This window comes from Chironomus tepperi, unplaced genomic scaffold, assembly GCF_022539635.2.
Source record: "Chironomus tepperi strain 1889 unplaced genomic scaffold, CSIRO-AGI_Ctep_v1 contig_89, whole genome shotgun sequence".
NCBI lineage: Eukaryota > Metazoa > Arthropoda > Insecta > Diptera > Chironomidae > Chironomus > Chironomus tepperi.
Window position 1 is genome coordinate 783,087 of NW_027226211.1, and position 18,019 is coordinate 801,105.

The window sequence follows — 18,019 nt, forward strand, 5'->3', positions numbered from 1 at the left end:
ACAAAAGTACACAAAAAAAAATTGAAATATTTGAATAAGAAAATAAATTCAATGCTTAACAAAGCACGACACTTGACTGTAAATCATGCAAATCATTGATTTACATAGGAACGAGAAATTACGAATCAAGACAATGAAAAGTTTCTTTTCGCTTCCGTTTTGCCTTTTGTGTCATGTTCCTTTTACTTGCCGTTTATTTTGACATGAAATTATGTCGAATATGAGTTGAAAGTGAGGTTAAATGAGATAAACAATCAAATAAAGCATTGAAAAAATTTAACGAATTTTTTGAAATTGAAAATTTTTGATTAAAAAATTTCTCACTTCGAAAAGTAATTTTGAAGTTTAAACGTAATTAAGCATGAAATAACAAACTTTTAAGTGCCAAACGATAGAAAAAAGTGGCAAGATCATATTAGGAAAGCACATAAGCTCTTAAACAAACAAAAAATCATGATTCTGATCAAATATTCGTCCTCCAAGAAGACAAAACATTATCAAAAACTTTTCTATCAATAAACTTCGCACGAAATAAAAAAATGTTCAATGTTCAATTACATTTAGAATTCCTCTCCAATTGTGCGGCATATTTTCATTCACTTCATTGTATATTCTCGTGCTACATCTGTGGTTACTAACTTTTTATTTTCTCTCTTTTTCATTTTTCCATATTTTTTCTACAAAAACAAAGAAGAGAAAGAAAAAAAATTGATTTATTGAAAAACATTTGTGTTTTACAATAGAAAAGCGACAGTATTCCTTTAAATTGCCTTTGGGGAACAATCCAGATTTGTATCCCGATAATCTGTTATGCTTTCAAATAAGAACCAGGAAAAAAATGAACTTCACTCATTCGATTTATGTTTTTTTTTATAAATGTATCATACAATCGCTAAAAGGGAAGTAAATCAATCGAAAGTAATGCTCTTTTCATTGAATTGATTTACGATATTTTGACTGCTTTAAAATCGGATTGTCGATTTGTATTGACTTTCAGTCATCCATTCATTCGCGTAGTTTATCAATTTTGTAAATGTTATCAGACTGTTCAAGCTGTTTTCAAGCACAAAATAAGTCGAAAAATTCCAGCTAATGCATCACGGCTCATGATTGACTTTTCTAGTACAATAAATCCTCTTCAGCTGTTCTAAATTTGATCAATTAGAATCGTTCAGTGTGTTTCACATTATTGTGAAGTCCAGAGTTGGTAGGACTTTGAGAGTCTGGATTCCAAAAGTCCAAAAAGGCATCTTAACTATAAAGTAGCATTCCAAGGAAAAAAGTGTAGTCACCTCCACTGGAGTCCTGATTTCAGTGAAGGTGAAGTCCTGCCAACTCTGTAGAGTCACACATCCATATGATGCGTCGTACGAGGCAGCAATTTTCGACGTCAATCAAACCATTTTGTGTAAAATATTGAGCAAAATTTATGTATCAATGATATCAAAAAAACTGCTGATGTAAGAAGAAGGAAGACAACAGCAAAAGGAAATATCGAAGGAAATGATGAATTTGTCAAGAAAAAAGGAACAACACACAATGAGTTACTTCATTTCCTATTTTCCTTCGTGATAGCAGCCGTGGCAGAACAAAAAAAATGAACAAAACTTTTCCTATTTTCTAGCAACAAACATTAAATGTCTTTCCTTGTTTTGTCTCTCCTCTATGCCTTTTTTTTGCCTTTTGATTTACAACTGAGCGCTTTGTTGCGAGAAAATTACGATGTGAATATTGCTCCATAAATTTCTTGACACTGAAAATGAGTAATTTTTACGGCATTGTGACGTTGAACGATAAACTTACATGACAAAAAAAAATAACAGCAAAACGAGTGAGAAAAGGAAAGAAAAAGAGGAAAAACAAACATGTTGGTTGTGTCATTCTAACGATTTTTTTTTGAAGCTTGTTCAAGGCATGTTGGTTGATGACTGAGATGGTAGTGTTAAATCGACACTTTGACTTTATTACTGTTTTGTATTTTTTTGTGCTTTAAGAATTTGAAGATGTTCTGTTTTTTGAGAATTGAGGTTTAATGCTGATTTTGGGTTGTTCTTAGTTAGGGTGAGATTCTTGGATACTTACTTTACTTCGCTGGCCGTACAGATCAAGTGTGATCCATGAGATCGCTGACTACCGGTTGCTAATTACCAATTCCAAGTGTGACACTATATCTATCGGATTTTTCCCAGGATTTACGAGTAAGCAGAATAGCACAAATCGGTTAATCGATCAAAAATTCAGCCCTAGGCTGGTATAATTCAGACTTGATTCGATTTTGATTATCAATTCTGAGAAGTAAAGCTTAGAGTCGCAACACAGTTGTTATAACGTTCATTTGAGATTTGAATAATATATATTGTACATAGTTGCACACCCCTTTCATGTAAAACGTCAATATGTTTTTGAACTTCAAAGAATAAACATCACTGCTGGTCAATTTAACCCAACTTTAGTTCTAATTCTAATTTCCATCCTTATATCATTAATACACAAACTAAATCTATACCAGAGTTGGCAATCGATGGTCTTTGGTTATTTTTGATTTTTTACTATCGGCAATCAATGTTGACCGACCGCTACCGATTTCGGGTGTCAACGTCGACCAGCTGCTCTCAGTGTCGGGCTTCACGTCAACCATTGACCAACTCTGATCTGCACTTACTTGCAACAAGAACATTCAAATAATATTAAATACAAATAAAATTCCAATTCATCTCATCAATTCAACAGCCATCATTGAATCTTTAAGACCATCATTAATTCAATGGATATAAAATTTAATTTCCATAAAATCAAATTATTTGATTGACAAGTGAAATTTACATTAAATAAATTAACAAAAAAACTCATAAAAACATTGATTTTATTTTACTTTAATTACATAATGAATGATATGCTGTTAAATCTCATCGCATTTTATTGCACTGGTTCTGTTATTTCAGTACTCATTTTGAATGTACATAAATCGTTGCTTGAAATAATTAGATTCGTTAACTATTAAAATCAATGTTGAGTGAGGTGAAATGTTTTATGGTAATGGAAATGAGGTGGAATGTTTGTAGATGAATATTGGATTTGTTTGGTGTTTATTGGAAGGATGAGTGTCCTTAAAATTGGAAATTATTGAGACTGAGCTGCACAATGTTGCGAAAAAGGATCGATATTCGCCGACACGATGCGTTAAGGGCTTAGTGTCTTTCAGTTGATAGTGTGATGTAGTGGATCCTTAGCAAACGCGTAGTACTCTTCAAGACTCTACTTAAATAAAACTACAATATGTCAATGACAACAATCATAACATGTATGTGTTGAGATTCTGGAAAAATTGACAATTTGAACCTTCAATAACTTTTTATTTTTTTCTTATTTTTGACTGTATTATTTTATGATGCTAAAACATGCTGTTTGTGTACAATATCAGGGTTGTGACATGTTTGTGGCTCAATTATTGATTAATTTTTGAGGATGAGAAATATTTTGTTGAGAAGGTCTTTTTTTCGGAATTTCAAGTATTTTTCACAATATTTTGCAGTTTAATCCGGTTATTTGTCTGCTTTTTCGAATGCAAGGACTCAAAATAGTCTAATAGGATCAGTCAAGAACATATTCAGATGAGGGTTTGGGTTTGGGTTCAACCAGAGTTGCAAAACAGGCGCCTGTTACAGGCAAAAACAGACAATTTCGTAATATTGTTTATGCTTTTTCGTACAAAACCATACAAATTATCAAGAAAGTGTACAGTTTTTGTCTGTAACTGGTGACTGTTTTGCAACTCTGGATTCAACATTCAACTTGAAGTGAATGTTCTGAAGACCTGAACTTTCTTGGCATGAATCTCGAATAGCACAAATCGATTAATTTATCTAATATCCGAGAAAAAGTCATCATGATCCTGGAATTAAGCCGGATTTAAACCAAATCCAACAATAACTCAGAATCACGCCAGACTGGGGTTGTATTTTTGATCGATTAACCGACTTGTGCTATTCTCAAGAATTTCATAATTATATAGTTATTTTATTTATATAATAAGCTAGTAAGTAGTGACGTAAATTGGAATTAATTAAAATATAGTAAAAAGTTTGAATTATTGATGTCTATTTTTATAAGCGAAGGCTATAACATGTAAAAATTCAGTACAAAATTGGATCTCGTTCAGTACGAACTCTAAAAAGAATTAAAAAAAAAATGAAAATTTTCTCAATTTTTGGAACCAATTTTACATTAACAAAAATTCTTAATAAGCCTGTAAGCTACAGCGAACAAGACACAATTCGTGGAAAATTGAAGATAATTTTAAAATATTTATTTTATATTTTTAACATTTTTATAATGATAAGTTATGCAGGATTTTGTGGATCTATGATAATCTTTAATCCATTCAATATAGAGCATTTTATAATGGAATTTATAGCTTTAATTCATGTCAGCACAGCAGGAATCAAAACCTTTATATTCTTCATAAATAAGGAAAAGTTGAGGAAAGTGTCGGAAGTTATCATGCAAAGTTACTCACTGGATCAACAGAAAACATTCAAAATTGGAAAGTTCATCAAGATCTTCACATATTATCGGAATCATCTGATGATAATCTTCTTCATAAACACTATTTTGTTCTTTATTGTGCTGGTTTCAAGAGCATTCAGTAACAGATTTGATTTTGTTGTGAACATCCCAATAGATCCATCAAATAAGATTCTCATATCCTTTGCAATATTCTCAATCAACTACGCACCATTCACATTCTTACTCGTTAATGTAGTCACTGATGTTCTTATTAACGAATTGATCACAAAGCTGTCCATCGAATTTCGAGTCCTAGCTTACAAATTTGAATATTTAAGAGATGATGTGAACCTCAGAAGGAAGCAACAACTGTCTGAAACAAGAAGACGATTCAAAAGCCAATACAGCATCAAGCCAAGTACCAGTCAAGATCAACATCCAGGGAAGCTTATCAAGTCAAGTTTTCAAGCTTTAATTGACAGTTCTCATCCAAATGATATCGATGAACCAACGACAAGTCACGAATACAGAAGCTCATATCCATTTGAAATAGAAATAGATGATTTAGAGCCTCTAATTGCCAGGCACAATGAAATTTTCAAATGTTTCAGGATTTTACAAGAAACATTCAACTTTGTGTTCCTCATTAACTTCACAATTGCTGCTTTTCTGATCTGTATTGTTGCATTTAGTGTCACAATAGATACACATGACAGATTCGTCTATGTTCCACTGCTGATTCGGGATTTACTTAAAATTTTCTTTCAATGTTATTTTGGACAAATGTTAAAAGATTCCAGTAACAGTGTTTTAAGAGGAGTTGAGAGAATTGGATGGGAAAATATTAATGATTTGGAGGTTAGAAGATCAATTTTAATCATAATGACTAGGATGCAGAAAGATACAGTTCTATACATCATTGATGGATTGGAGATATCTTTGAAGCTGTTTACAACAATTTTGACATCAGCTTATTCCTATTATACATTCTGCATGCAGATCTATTATCGATAATTCTATAGTAAGTTAATGTGGATTAGATATGAATTGATTAAGCATATAGCATATAGAGAAAAGGAAGAAGAGATACGCGTGGAAGTCGGGATTATCCAGTTCAGCTACAAGTGTTTTGGTGGTTAAAAAATTGCAATAGAGCAGTATTGTCCTAACTTGATTGTGCAACGGAACACCTTTTTGGTAAGCCACGACTGAAACCAGACACGGCATACAGTTCAAGGCATTTCCTAGTGCGACGCGACACATAAATTGGAAAAAACTATATGCAATAAAGACTCAATAATCACGGATTAAATACTCTGCAGAGACAACTTGTTGCTTACTTGAAATTTATAGTATTTGGTTGCAGTCAGGATGGTATGCGACTCGAAAAGGTCAAAAATGTGGTCTGCGGAGAGCTGTGGACATGCGTGGATAGTCTTACCCTAACAAACAATGAGCATTTCACCTAAATGAACATTCTCATGAGTTTGTTCCTTGTTTGTTCGAGTCATACCGGCTTAGTATCTGAATATGGCATTAAACCAACCTAATGCCAGGTTCTACCCACTTGTGCTCACCATTGATATTGCAAAATGAAAGTATTCATGTGATCTTACTTCCAAAATCACCATTGAACTTGAAAACTCCTCTGTAAACCCTGGACTGTGACTCATACATACGTAAAATAAATAAATAAAAACTTTATATTTAGCAAATAACACAACACACATTTTATGATGGTTTGACACATATTTTTATTTCTTATTCTTCTTTTTTTTGTAGAGCATGCATTAAGTAAATGCTTTATTGTGAAAATTGACTTTCATTTCCAAGCTGTCTTGTATGGTTGAGTACTAGAGTGATTATTATGTGGGAAACTTTTTATTTATTGACATTCAATTTACACAAAAAAAAAGTGGGAGGATAAACTCGTATTGCAATGTGGGGAAGTTGGCAAACCATAGGAAATAGAATGTAGATGTTAAAGCGCAGAAATTGCCGTCCATTTACATCCAATCAAGCTTTAACATCCACCAAAAGTCAACTTAAAGCTCACTGTTATTGTAAAATGCTAAAAAAATTATGCGGATATTCACTTCTACAAACCACATTCATTTATATTCGTGGATGAAGGCAATGAACAGATACACAGACACTCTATATCTATATTCACATAAAATATATACATAGAATGAATCGAAAATCGTTTTTAATTGCATCAATTACTTTAATGAACAGTAAAAAAAAGGAAATAAAAAAAGAGAGGAAAAAGAAGCGTTATTGAACCATAGCACCATTATGCACATGTAGCATCGACTATGAATTCCATTTTTCTATTTATGTCGTTTGCCATGCAACCAATTCACATATCGACTTCCATTAACGTTTTTTTTCTTGCTATGCTTTTTTGTTTCGATCTTTATTATTGCATTACATTCTGTAAAATTGGTGCCATTAGTATGGAAAGTCATGATATTAAACAGTATTGTGTGGCAACTTTATTTAAAGCAACAATATTTTTATTAAAATTCTAGTTAAAATGGGTAGACGAAGTAATTATTGACATTTTATTGGAATTTGAGGTTATTCCACGAATTTTTTATGAATTTCAAGTTCTTTTACATTGGAATTTAAAGTTCAGGTGCCTTTACATTCCGAGTTTTGAGATTCAGGTGCCTTTACATTTCGAGTTTTGATATTCAGGTGAATTTACACTAGAGTTTTGAGATACAAGTATCTTAACATTAGAATTGTTAAGGTTCAGGTGTCTTTACATTAGAGTTTTGAGATTCAGGTGCTTTTACATTGGAATATGAGATTCAGGTGACCTTGAATGAAATTGCTCAAATTCAGGTGTCTTTACAATAATGTTTCCAGATTCAGGTGTCTTTACAATATGGATATTAGAGATTCAGGTGTCTTCACACTAGAATTTTGTAATTAAAATGTCTTTAGATTGAGGTTTTATATTCAGGTGTCTTTACATTCGATTTTTGAGGTTCAGGTGTCTTTACATTAGAATTTTTGAGATTCATGTGCATTCACATTAGAGTTTTAAGGATTAAATGCCATCATTTGAGTACTTCACTAGCTTCCAAGTCACAAAATTCAAATTCAAAACAGAAAAGTATCGTAAACCATAAAATATCAGAGCCAATCTTGTATTCATCCCTTTTTAAATAGACAAACGTAGACGTTGCAAAACCAAAAGCAATCACAATCTTCTTTTCCTGTCATCCTTTGTTTCATTTTGTCTTTATTTGGTTTTGTGACTCTCAGACTGAAAATTTGCTTCATCATTGAATTTTATTGCCAATTCTACTCAATTCAATTCGGTCGGTCCTCCGAAAAAAAGATGGTAAATTTGTCAAGAAACAATGTATATCATTTCTCATGTCCAGTGCGCGTGCAAAGCACAAAAAAAGAAAGTTTAAGAGAGAAAAAAAACTGGTTAAGCAATACTTGACCGGAAGGCATAGATGCATGCACAGAATAATGATTTCAATGTCCTTTTCACGCTACATGATGAAAAATTCCCTCTTCTTATTTTCGAGCAACGACACAATGTAATTTATTTTATTTATACTACTTGTTGCGAACTGCAACAACACACAACAGTGATGCGATAAAAATGGAATTGAGAGCAGCATATGCTGACGATGTTTGGTTAAAAACTTGCAAAAATGTGCTGAATGCGAGAGAAAATTACATCGCCTCTTTTACTTCCATTCATTCCTTTTTCATCATCATCATCATAATTTTTTTTTTGCTGTTGGTACTGCTTTTCAACTTTAAAGCATCCATTGCATTTGCTGTATGTGGCGGAATGGTGGAGAGAGAAAATAGATGAAAAGTTTCTCATTATGCGGGATTATGGAAAAAAATGAAGAGAAAGGAGAAATAAAAGCAATAATAAAAGAATAATTTTCGGGGAAAAAGAGTTGGAAAGACAACATTTTTCGCATCTTTGAATCAAAAGTTTGCTTCTTTGAAGCAGAAGTTTGATTCTTTAAAGAAGAAATTTGCATCATTGAAGAAAAAGTTTGGATCTTTGTAGCAAAAGTTTGCATCTTGGAAGCAAAAGTTTGCATCTTTGAATCAGAAATTTGCATCATTGTAGCAAATGTTTGCATCTTTGTAACAATAGTTTGCATTTCTGAAGCAAAAACTTGTACTTTGAACCTAAAGTTTGCATCTTTATAGCAACATTTTACATATTTGAAGCAAAAGTCTGCATCCTTGTACCAAAGCGTTCAAAAATATTGAAGCAAAGTTTTGGATCTTTAAAGCAACTTTTTGGATCTTCGAAGCAAAAGTTTGCATCTTTGAAGCAACAGAAGCAAAGGTTTACATCTTTGTAGCAAAAGTTTGCATCTTTGAAGCAATAACTTGCATCTTTGCAGCAACAAAACCAAAGGTTTGCATCTTTGAAGCAAAAGTTGGCATCTATGAAGCAACAAAAACAAAAGTTTGCATCTTTTAAGATAAAGTTTGCAGCTTTGAAGCAAAAGTTCGCATCTATTTAGCAAAAGCTTGTTTCTTTGAAGCAAATTCTTTCTAAATCCTTCAATCTCCAAACAATCTCCAACCCATCCAACTCTGCATTCTGCTTAAAAATGTCAAAACAGTTATAACAGAACTCATTTATTTCATTCCTTTCTTATAACTTATTCATAGAACATAACTAATGAGATTTTTGATTAAATGTAACTGCTGTTGCAGCTTTCTCTTGCTGCATTTGCTGTGAATATCATTAGAAAAAAAAGGCGTTAACTTACATCCATTCGATGTCATAAATGTTGCGAAAAGCTTAGCTATATGAAATTATTGTTTTCAATTTGAAGAGCTTAAGTTAGAGATTTATATTTTACAGTCAAGTCAGTCGTGCATTACTAATAATGTATTATGGTACAAGAAACTTTTCCATGCATAACAAAATCATATTCATGTCAAGTCAGTAGGAAAGTTCAATATTATTTTTACGAGATCAAATTTCAACCCGAATTTTTTTCATGGATGAAAGCTTAAAAATTAAGAAGATGAAGGATATCGGATCGCAGAATAAAAATAGAAATGTTATTTTTATAGATTTGTTCACTGACTGTCCTATTAAAGCTATTCAATATAAGAAATCAATCAGCCTAATTTGAAGTATTCTGAGATATTGAGTCATTGACCTTCGTAGAAAGATATTAGAGTAATTTGATATTAAAGTAAATGTTATCCAAACGAAACGCATATAAACATGTTTAGAACAGCTAAATTATCCAAAAGTCAAAAATATCAACGGTCATTTAATATTTGAATTGTATTTGCAACTAAAATTAGTTGATTTTCCCCTATCATAGTTGCAAACCCTTTGGATCAAATTGTTTAGTTTGTTTACAATCGTCAAACAATAAACATCTGCTTGTTAAAATCAACTTCATTGTTCTTAAGCTGTTTAGTTGTGTCTAGCAGCTACCAGATTACAGCAAATTCATCTACACAGCTGCTGAGAACAGTTAACTTAGATCAAAGCTTCTAAACTTCTAAAAACTATTCAAATTAACTTTAAAATTGCAAATAAAATTGACAAAAACATTGAAAATTTCAACAGGATATCCAAAATTAAAGCATAAATAATACATCAACTTTCCATTTAAGCTTTAACTCTAAGAACAGAACTCTCTTGTTTATTTATTTAAATAAAATACTCAACACTAAATTATTTGGAAATTTTCACATTTATTCAGATCCTCAAGTTGAGTATAGCCAGCATAAATTGTACAATACCGTATAAAAAAAAAGTCCCACGAGAAGCCCCTCAAAAAACAACTTTTTTATTCAATTGAAATGGCACATAAAAAAGCTTTATTTATGCTGTTTTTTTTATTGTTGATGATGTTCTTTTTTCGGGGCTCTTAGGAATGTTTTTGTTGGCGCACAAGCTTTCATTTGACAAAAAAAAAGTAATAATCGGATCTGGAACTAAATTCTCTGTAATTTTTTTTTATGGAAGGTAAAAACTCAGCAATTAAATTTTAATGACAAATTCATAAGGAACATCAGGACACGAGTATTGTGTCCAAAATTGTGCTTGTCATTGCTCATTTTCTTTAATCCTCGATCCACTTATTGTATTTTTATACATTTCTTACTTCTTCCTACACCCTCCATAAATTCCATAGAATTATCGTTTTCAATTCTTTCTTTTTCCCGTGCGAAGGCTGTTAGTTTGTGTACATCATGTAAACCGCTATAATAATTTGATAACATCTGCTTAAATGTTCTTTGCCATTTCTCATGCCTTGTGCTTCATTTTTTTTCTAGATTGTTTGAATATTTTGCCAACAATGCTAATCTCTTTCAATCTTTAAATTGCTGTTTTGTTAGATGAACAAACATAATCGCGGATTTTCTTTTCAAATCAAAATTGCCTTTTTTAGGAGAAGGACTTGTCTATTGTTAAATAGGCATTCGACCCAAGAATTACGTTCTATTTATATGGATTCGGATTATTTTGGTATTTAGATCAACACTAATCCTTTTTATTTTGGTTATGCCGCTATAGCAACAACCTTCTAAATTATCAATGGTCCAATATTTGGCACCAGGCTGGTTGGTGTGAATCTAGCATGGATAAGAACAGATTCAATGTGAATCCGGCACTAAATCAGATTCAATCCGAACTGGTGATTTGACAGTATTGGTAAATTGACTACGACTTGGTGACTGATTCGATTAGATTTCAGTATCTGCTAGATAGTCAGAGTCATGACACTAGACCAGCGTGACTATGACTTGGAGCTAGATTCGGTTTGAATCCAGCATCATGTTGGAAAATGGTAATCAAGACAACAGGCCGGTGTGACTATGACTTGGTGTGGAATTTGGTTTGAATAGTCGTAGTCATTGCACTTGACCAACGTGACTCTGACTTAGTGTCACATTCGGTTTGAATTCAGCATTATGTTGTATAGTCATAGTCATGGCTCTAACTTGGCGTGACTCTGACATAGTGTCGAATTCGATTTGAATCAAATATCATGTTGGATAGTCGGAGTCAATGCACCAAGTCAGCGTGACTCTGACTTCGTATCTGTCAGATTCGGTTCAAAGCTAGCATCATGTTGGATAGTCACACTATCTTAACTCCAGATTTTGGATCGATTAACCGTTTTGTGCTATTCAGGAACGTACTTAACCCTATTGCCATGATTAAGCGACCCATTCGTTTATAGCATAAGCAACCTCTAGTCCACAATCACCACAAAAACCTTTAAAACCTTTAACTCAATTTTACTTTACCAAGTAATTCATTCTCATGAGGCTTAGTCCAATTTTCGTTCATCATAAAAGGCCATCCGACAGCAAACACAAGAAAAAAAAAAAAGAAAGGAAGAATAACGAAAAAGAGAGGACGAACAAAGCAGCATAATAAATATTTATAAAATATATGAAATCGTAATTTCTGCTTGACATATTATCCAATTTGGTCGTTGAGTATGTTTACTTATGTATGTATTTTTTAATCTAAATCAGTTATGGATGGGAAAGATATTTTCATCTCTTGCTTGTTCGCATTATTTTTTTTATACTTTTTTCTGCTTCTCTTGCTTTACAGCACATGAATGTGGTGTGTCGGAAGCAGAATTTGATATGATCTTTTATCTCCATGTCCCTTTTTTTTCTATGTTCCGCTCACTGATTTTTAAGCTCATTTTTCAATGGAATTATTATGCTTGTTTGGGGGCTATTTTTTGTCTTGTGGATGTTTGCAAGTCAGGTGGATTTTCTTGGAAATGGGCTTAATGGACGGTGTATCTTTAATATGCAAATTTAATTGTTGATGTTTTATGAAAAACTGAATTTGATTTTATTGTGAGCTTTAATCGACAATGGTCATCTCTTTATGAGAGTTTATTGATGACCGCTGATTTTGAGATTCAATACTGCAAATTAAATGTAGTTTAAGGCTCCTTACAGTTCACCGAAGTGTTTTTGATCCTTTTATTAGCTAGCGAACTCGCTCAGTATACAATCATTAGCTGCGAAACACCTATACTGCTCTGGATCTCAATGTTCAACGAATGAAGGTTCATCAGACCTGTGGCTCAAGCCAAGTGCTACAACAGCTTATTGTGGGAATCTAAAACACTTAATTCACGACATTACTGCCTATAGGAAGGGTATAAGCTTGAATTCTATTACAAATAACTCAAAAAAGCAACAAACTTTAAATTTCATGCCGAGTCTCGAACCCATGACCACTGAGTCTCTACACAATAATCAAGTACCAAAGCATAAATCCATTACGCCACCAAGTCACTGCAACTCACAAACTCAAATCCTACAGCATTCGTTACATAAATGTCCATCCTGCAACGACTAAAACTTACGTCATTCAATTATTCAATCAAAAGTTATGCGCTTAACATCTATGTACATTCATAAGCTGCCCATTAAACTGCCTTTTGTAAGGACATAGAATATTCACATAAAGCGCTTCCATAATATTTTTTAGAATATATAAAAAATGTGGAATTTAGTTTTTTTCATCCCGCTCTACACAACAGCAAAGAGTGGATGAACATTAGCAACAGCAACACACCAGCAAAAAAAGGAAATAGGAAGGACAATGTTGTGAAACCGCCGGCTGAATATAATTTTTTATTCCTTATTCTCATTCAATTTCGAGTGAAAATAAAATTAGCTCATGATGTACAATAAAAATGGAGGTCAAAAAGAGCAAGAAGATATGAGGATAGATATGGGACCCACAGGAGCCTGAGGGTCACCATAACGGTAGAATAAACTTATGAGGATTTAATTTTTCATGAGTCGTAAACAATTCATGCAATTTTCCTAGGATTATACTTGATGGCAGCTCACTCAAAGCACAAACAATTTATTTTTTTCTATACAATATTGTCATTCATAACTGAATGTTGTTGTTTGTGCCTTTCTATCTCTCTCTATGGCTTATTTTTTTTGTGTGTTGTTGCCTCCTTCCTGACCACCAACATCAACGATGATAATATTTTATCAAAATAATTTTCCTTCTTTTTTTTCGGTACATATTGTTCCACTCATGCATAGATTTATGCAATTTGACCACATAAAAAAGTGTGGCTTACGGTTTAGAGGCAAAGAAGAATGTATTAAAATTTGTGGATAAGGATAGTTACCTAAAAAAATATATGAGGAGCACAATGAGTTTATTAGATTCAGTTTTTTTTATGCAGGATATAAAACATAAATGAATGTGAGGATGAAGTATGTGAGATGATTGATAGTTTGGTGGGTGTGTTTAACAAGATGGGCTGAAATTTTATGAAATATTAAGAATTTATTCAATTGAATTTTATTGAATTTTTAACCGTTTATCTACATTATAGAATAGTATAGACTCATACCAAAACCCTAATAAGAAGAAAAGTGCTTCTGTAGAGTAGTCGGAATGGGTTCGAATCCTAACTATTCCCAAATGTGTGCATTTTTTCAGAAATTCAAATGCTTTGAGTAATTAGTGACGAGATTATGAAGAAATTCGAGCTTTGGGTAGCGATGGATTAAGGAGCAAGTCATAAACTAAGAAATGATGCATGAACAATTGGGACAATAACTACAAGTTTTACCTCAAAGCTCGAAGTCGACTTGAATTTTGTATTGAATAGTTGACTAAAATCAACTCGACTCCATATTAAATTCGAGTCGATTCTGAGCATTGGGTTACTTTGCAAATAGGATATTGATATGACAGTGTCACGTTTTGTCTTGATGTATGACTGGTCTGTATTAGAAAATGGTAGATAAGTTGGCAATTAGATATGAAGAGTTGTTGCCAATCTGATTTGGCAAAACCCTGAGCAAGACTTTGACAGCACAACTCCTCAAGTCAAGTCCATAAATTCGTCTGCTGAGAATCAGACTTCAATGAAAATTTCTCTACTAACGTATTGCCCTACCCAGAGCTTTTAATCGACTCCAATTTTATTTGGAATTTTATAAGTCTTTCCCCTAACAGGCAAAGAGACCGATATTAGGTACCGTAGTGATCTTTCTATAACATGAAGGCATGCACTTTACCTACTAGAATTCTGCACAAAATACAATTCGACTTTAAGCACTGTGACCTATTTAAAACTCTCACAACATTAAATGTCAATCCACAGATCATTAATTCGACAAACCTCACATTACAACCATAAATACACAATATAATAAGTTGAATATACACTGAAGTTGAAGACATTATTATAAGATGAGTAAGAAATTTTCTTTCATTATTAAAAAACTAGTATTTATTTATGATGATCTCACGAGCAAATTTTCATTTTTATGCATCATAAAGTCAAATCTCCATACTATGTTATAATGCACATATATATTCATAAACGTAAGCAAGGACAACAATAATAATAATGTGCATGCCTTTTCTGTTGCTTCAAGTATATGTTTAAGTAGTAGAAAATTGCATAATAAAAAATTCATTCGTATATATTGAAAATGGAAATGCATTTAATCATGAGAAAATTTTCTCATCTAAGTGAGTAAAGAAAGGAAGCTTTCATTTGGGACATGTTCATCTTGAATTATTAAATTAGAAGCGATGTTCGAGGAAAAAATTGTGAATTGAACGCATTTTTTGGAGGATTTTGGATGCTTGGGTGGGATTTGAACCTGTGTCTTAATAGAAGCTAGGTATGGTGATTATATGGATCATGTCTTACTGCTTGAGCATTGAGACATTAGTTCTACATCAGTAGACTATCCTAATCAACCTAAATTTTCATATATTGACACTAATGGATGCTTCAATGTCTATTATCCAACATATTAAAACCCAACACATCCTGCAGTCAACCTGCAACAACTTCATTTATTAAACCATAAAAATATAAATCTTTTACTCGTCCATAAAGCTTATTGCAGGGCTTATTGAATGTTATACATTTATTACATCAAGTAACAAAGAGACTTACTGCAAAAAAATTAACTTTGTATCCATTATTGATTACAATACCTTCATATTGAATTAATTTATTCTTTGTTCCATCTATTTTAACATTCCAGCCCTTCATTCACCTTAGTGACTTTTTTTTCTTCTTTCATATAACAAAATAATCCTTTTAGATTGAAGAAGAAGTTTACTTCATGTTGATGTCATGTCCTTGAGGTGATTTTGGAGGGAAGTTTGGAATTTCTTTGAGGTTTAGTACTTTGGGTTTAGTATTGATGCATAAGAGCTGTGAAATGAGCACTGGATGGAGAAAGAAGGGGCAAATGTGATTTGTGTCAGGCTCCCAAACAACCCCCGGTAGCTCAGTGAGACTAAAAATCGTAAGACGTAGGTTCGAGTCCTACTTGAGGTAAAGTGTCCTTTTCTTCTCCGGAACCCTAAAATTAGTAAGGTTCCGAACAAAATCTCACATTAATACAACACATTCCAACAAAATTTCACCAAAATCTCCACAAAGGATGATTCATCCACATCCTATCTGTCCTATACCCAAGTTCTATTTCTATATTTACATGCCATACATATTTTAGAAGACAAGAAAGAAGAGCAAGAGCACACTGGGGTAGTGAATAAATTTAAGAAAATGAGCTTATCAGTATATTATGTAGCAAAAAAGCAGAGTGAACTGAATCACTCCATTACATAATCGCTATTACAATCTCATTTATCGGAACTCAACGATAATATTTAATATAAATTTTAATGTATTTTAATATAAATTCTATAAAAAAGTTGGATGTTAGCCTAGTTAAGTGACTTGATATGGAATTTTTGATTGTGAAGGCATGGAAGAATTCAACTTAATTGACTGCGAATACATGCTTTGATTGAAAAGCATTGAGAATTGATTCTTCTCATAATTGAATTATAAATTTAACGGATTTTTCAAATTCAAACCTACAAATCAACAATTTTTCCTCACTTCAAAAAGTTATTCCTCGATTATTTGCCAACAAACCCATTTTGAGACATAAAAATTCAATTATATTGCATAAAAAAGTGGCACAAGCTGTTCTGAAAAGAAATCATGGTGACTTTACAACAGAAAACTTTTGCGGAAAAGCTTTATTAAATTAGTATTATAATGATAACAAAAGGATTATAGCAACAACAACAATGGGTTATAATAATAGCGATCATATTCGGAATGAATGAATGTCACTATAAGAAAAAGTTTTTTATATTGCATCGTAAATGTAAAAAAAAATGGGGGGGGACAAATGTCATTAAAATTTATTATAATTTTCTCATGTCATTACATTCGTGCATAGCGATTTAATGAAAATGTGAACATGGGAATTGAATAAAGTTGGAGAATATGAAAATTCACTCATTTTGTGTGTGCCATTCATGGTTTTGTTTCATTAATGGATGCGATATGTTGAATATGAAGTGCACTACAAAATAATTTAGAATGTGAATGGATAAAGTTTTAAACTCACAATTTTTTTTATACTCTATAACATCGTAATAATATTCATATGAGATTTATGGATGCATAAAATATATTTTACGATACAGAGAAATTTTTCCATTTGATAAAATACTGCTGTATAAAGCATAATATTTATTTATATTTTTCAACGCATTTTTATAGTTTATTGTTAAAATGTTTGAAGTATTTTGAGTTTGTCTCGAGGCTTATATCCAAATAATCTCATGGTAAAGTTTTTAAAATAAACTTTAGTCTTTGGTGCTGTATGACAATGTTTACAATGCATGGGAGACCGATTTTAAGCATTTATGTATGCGTCACTATCAATTATTGTTTAGTGGAGTTTTAGGGTTGTTGATTTGTCGAGCCTTCTAATCTTAATCAGGGAGAATTCTAACTTAACTCAAAACTAAAACCTAACCCAAAAACTCCAACCTAATCCAAAATCCTAATCTAACTCAAAATCCTAACCTAACCCAAAGTCCTAACCTAACCCAAAATCCTAACTTAACCCAAAGTCATAACCTAACCCAAAGTCCTAACCTAACTCAAAATCCTAACCTAACCCAAAGTCCTAACCTAACCCAAAATCCTAACCTAACCTAAAATCCTAACCAAACCCAAAGTCCTAACCTAACTCAAAGTCCTAACCTAACCCAAAGTCATAACCTAACCCAAAGTCCTAACCTAACTCAAAATCCTAACCTAACCCAAAGTCCTAACCTAACCCAAAATCCTAACCTAACCTAAAATCCAAACCAAACCCAAAATCCTAACCTAACCCAAAATCATAACCTAACCCAAAGTCATAACCTAACCCAAAATCCTAACCTAACCCAAAATCCTAACCTAACCTCAAATCCTAATCTAACCCAAAATCCTAACCTAACCTAAAACCCCAACCTAATCCATAACCATAGCGTAACCCTCAACCCCAACCTTACCCAAAATCCTAACCTAACTTAAAATCCCAACCTAACCCAAAAATCCTAATTTAACCTCAAATCCTAATGTTCAAATAGAAATATAGTATTTCGAGAATCAAACCCCAAAATACCCTCCATAACACAATC

At 32.5% G+C, this 18,019-nt stretch overlaps 1 protein-coding gene across 1 annotated transcript; it reads left to right on the forward strand.

Annotated features, from left to right (window-relative positions):
* Window positions 1–3,276: 3,276 nt before the first annotated feature.
* On the forward strand, window positions 3,277–8,430 carry LOC139086789 (odorant receptor 85b-like). Its single transcript, XM_070635384.1, has 3 exons — window positions 3,277–3,301; window positions 4,682–5,495; window positions 8,367–8,430. Exons 1-3 carry the CDS (start codon window positions 3,277–3,279, stop codon window positions 8,428–8,430), a joined length of 903 nt encoding a protein of 300 aa, XP_070491485.1.
* Window positions 8,431–18,019: the final 9,589 nt, after the last annotated feature.

Bases quoted from the DNA above. Each gene is read 5' to 3' on its own strand.
- LOC139086789 (XM_070635384.1), top strand. From the start codon at position 3,277: ATGTCAATGACAACAATCATAACAT. The intron at 3,302-4,681 runs GTATGTGTTGAG...ACATCCCAATAG, and splicing joins AATGACAACAATCATAACAT to ATCCATCAAATAAGATTCTC. The intron at 5,496-8,366 runs CTGCATGCAGAT...GAAAAGTTTCTC, and splicing joins GCTTATTCCTATTATACATT to ATTATGCGGGATTATGGAAA.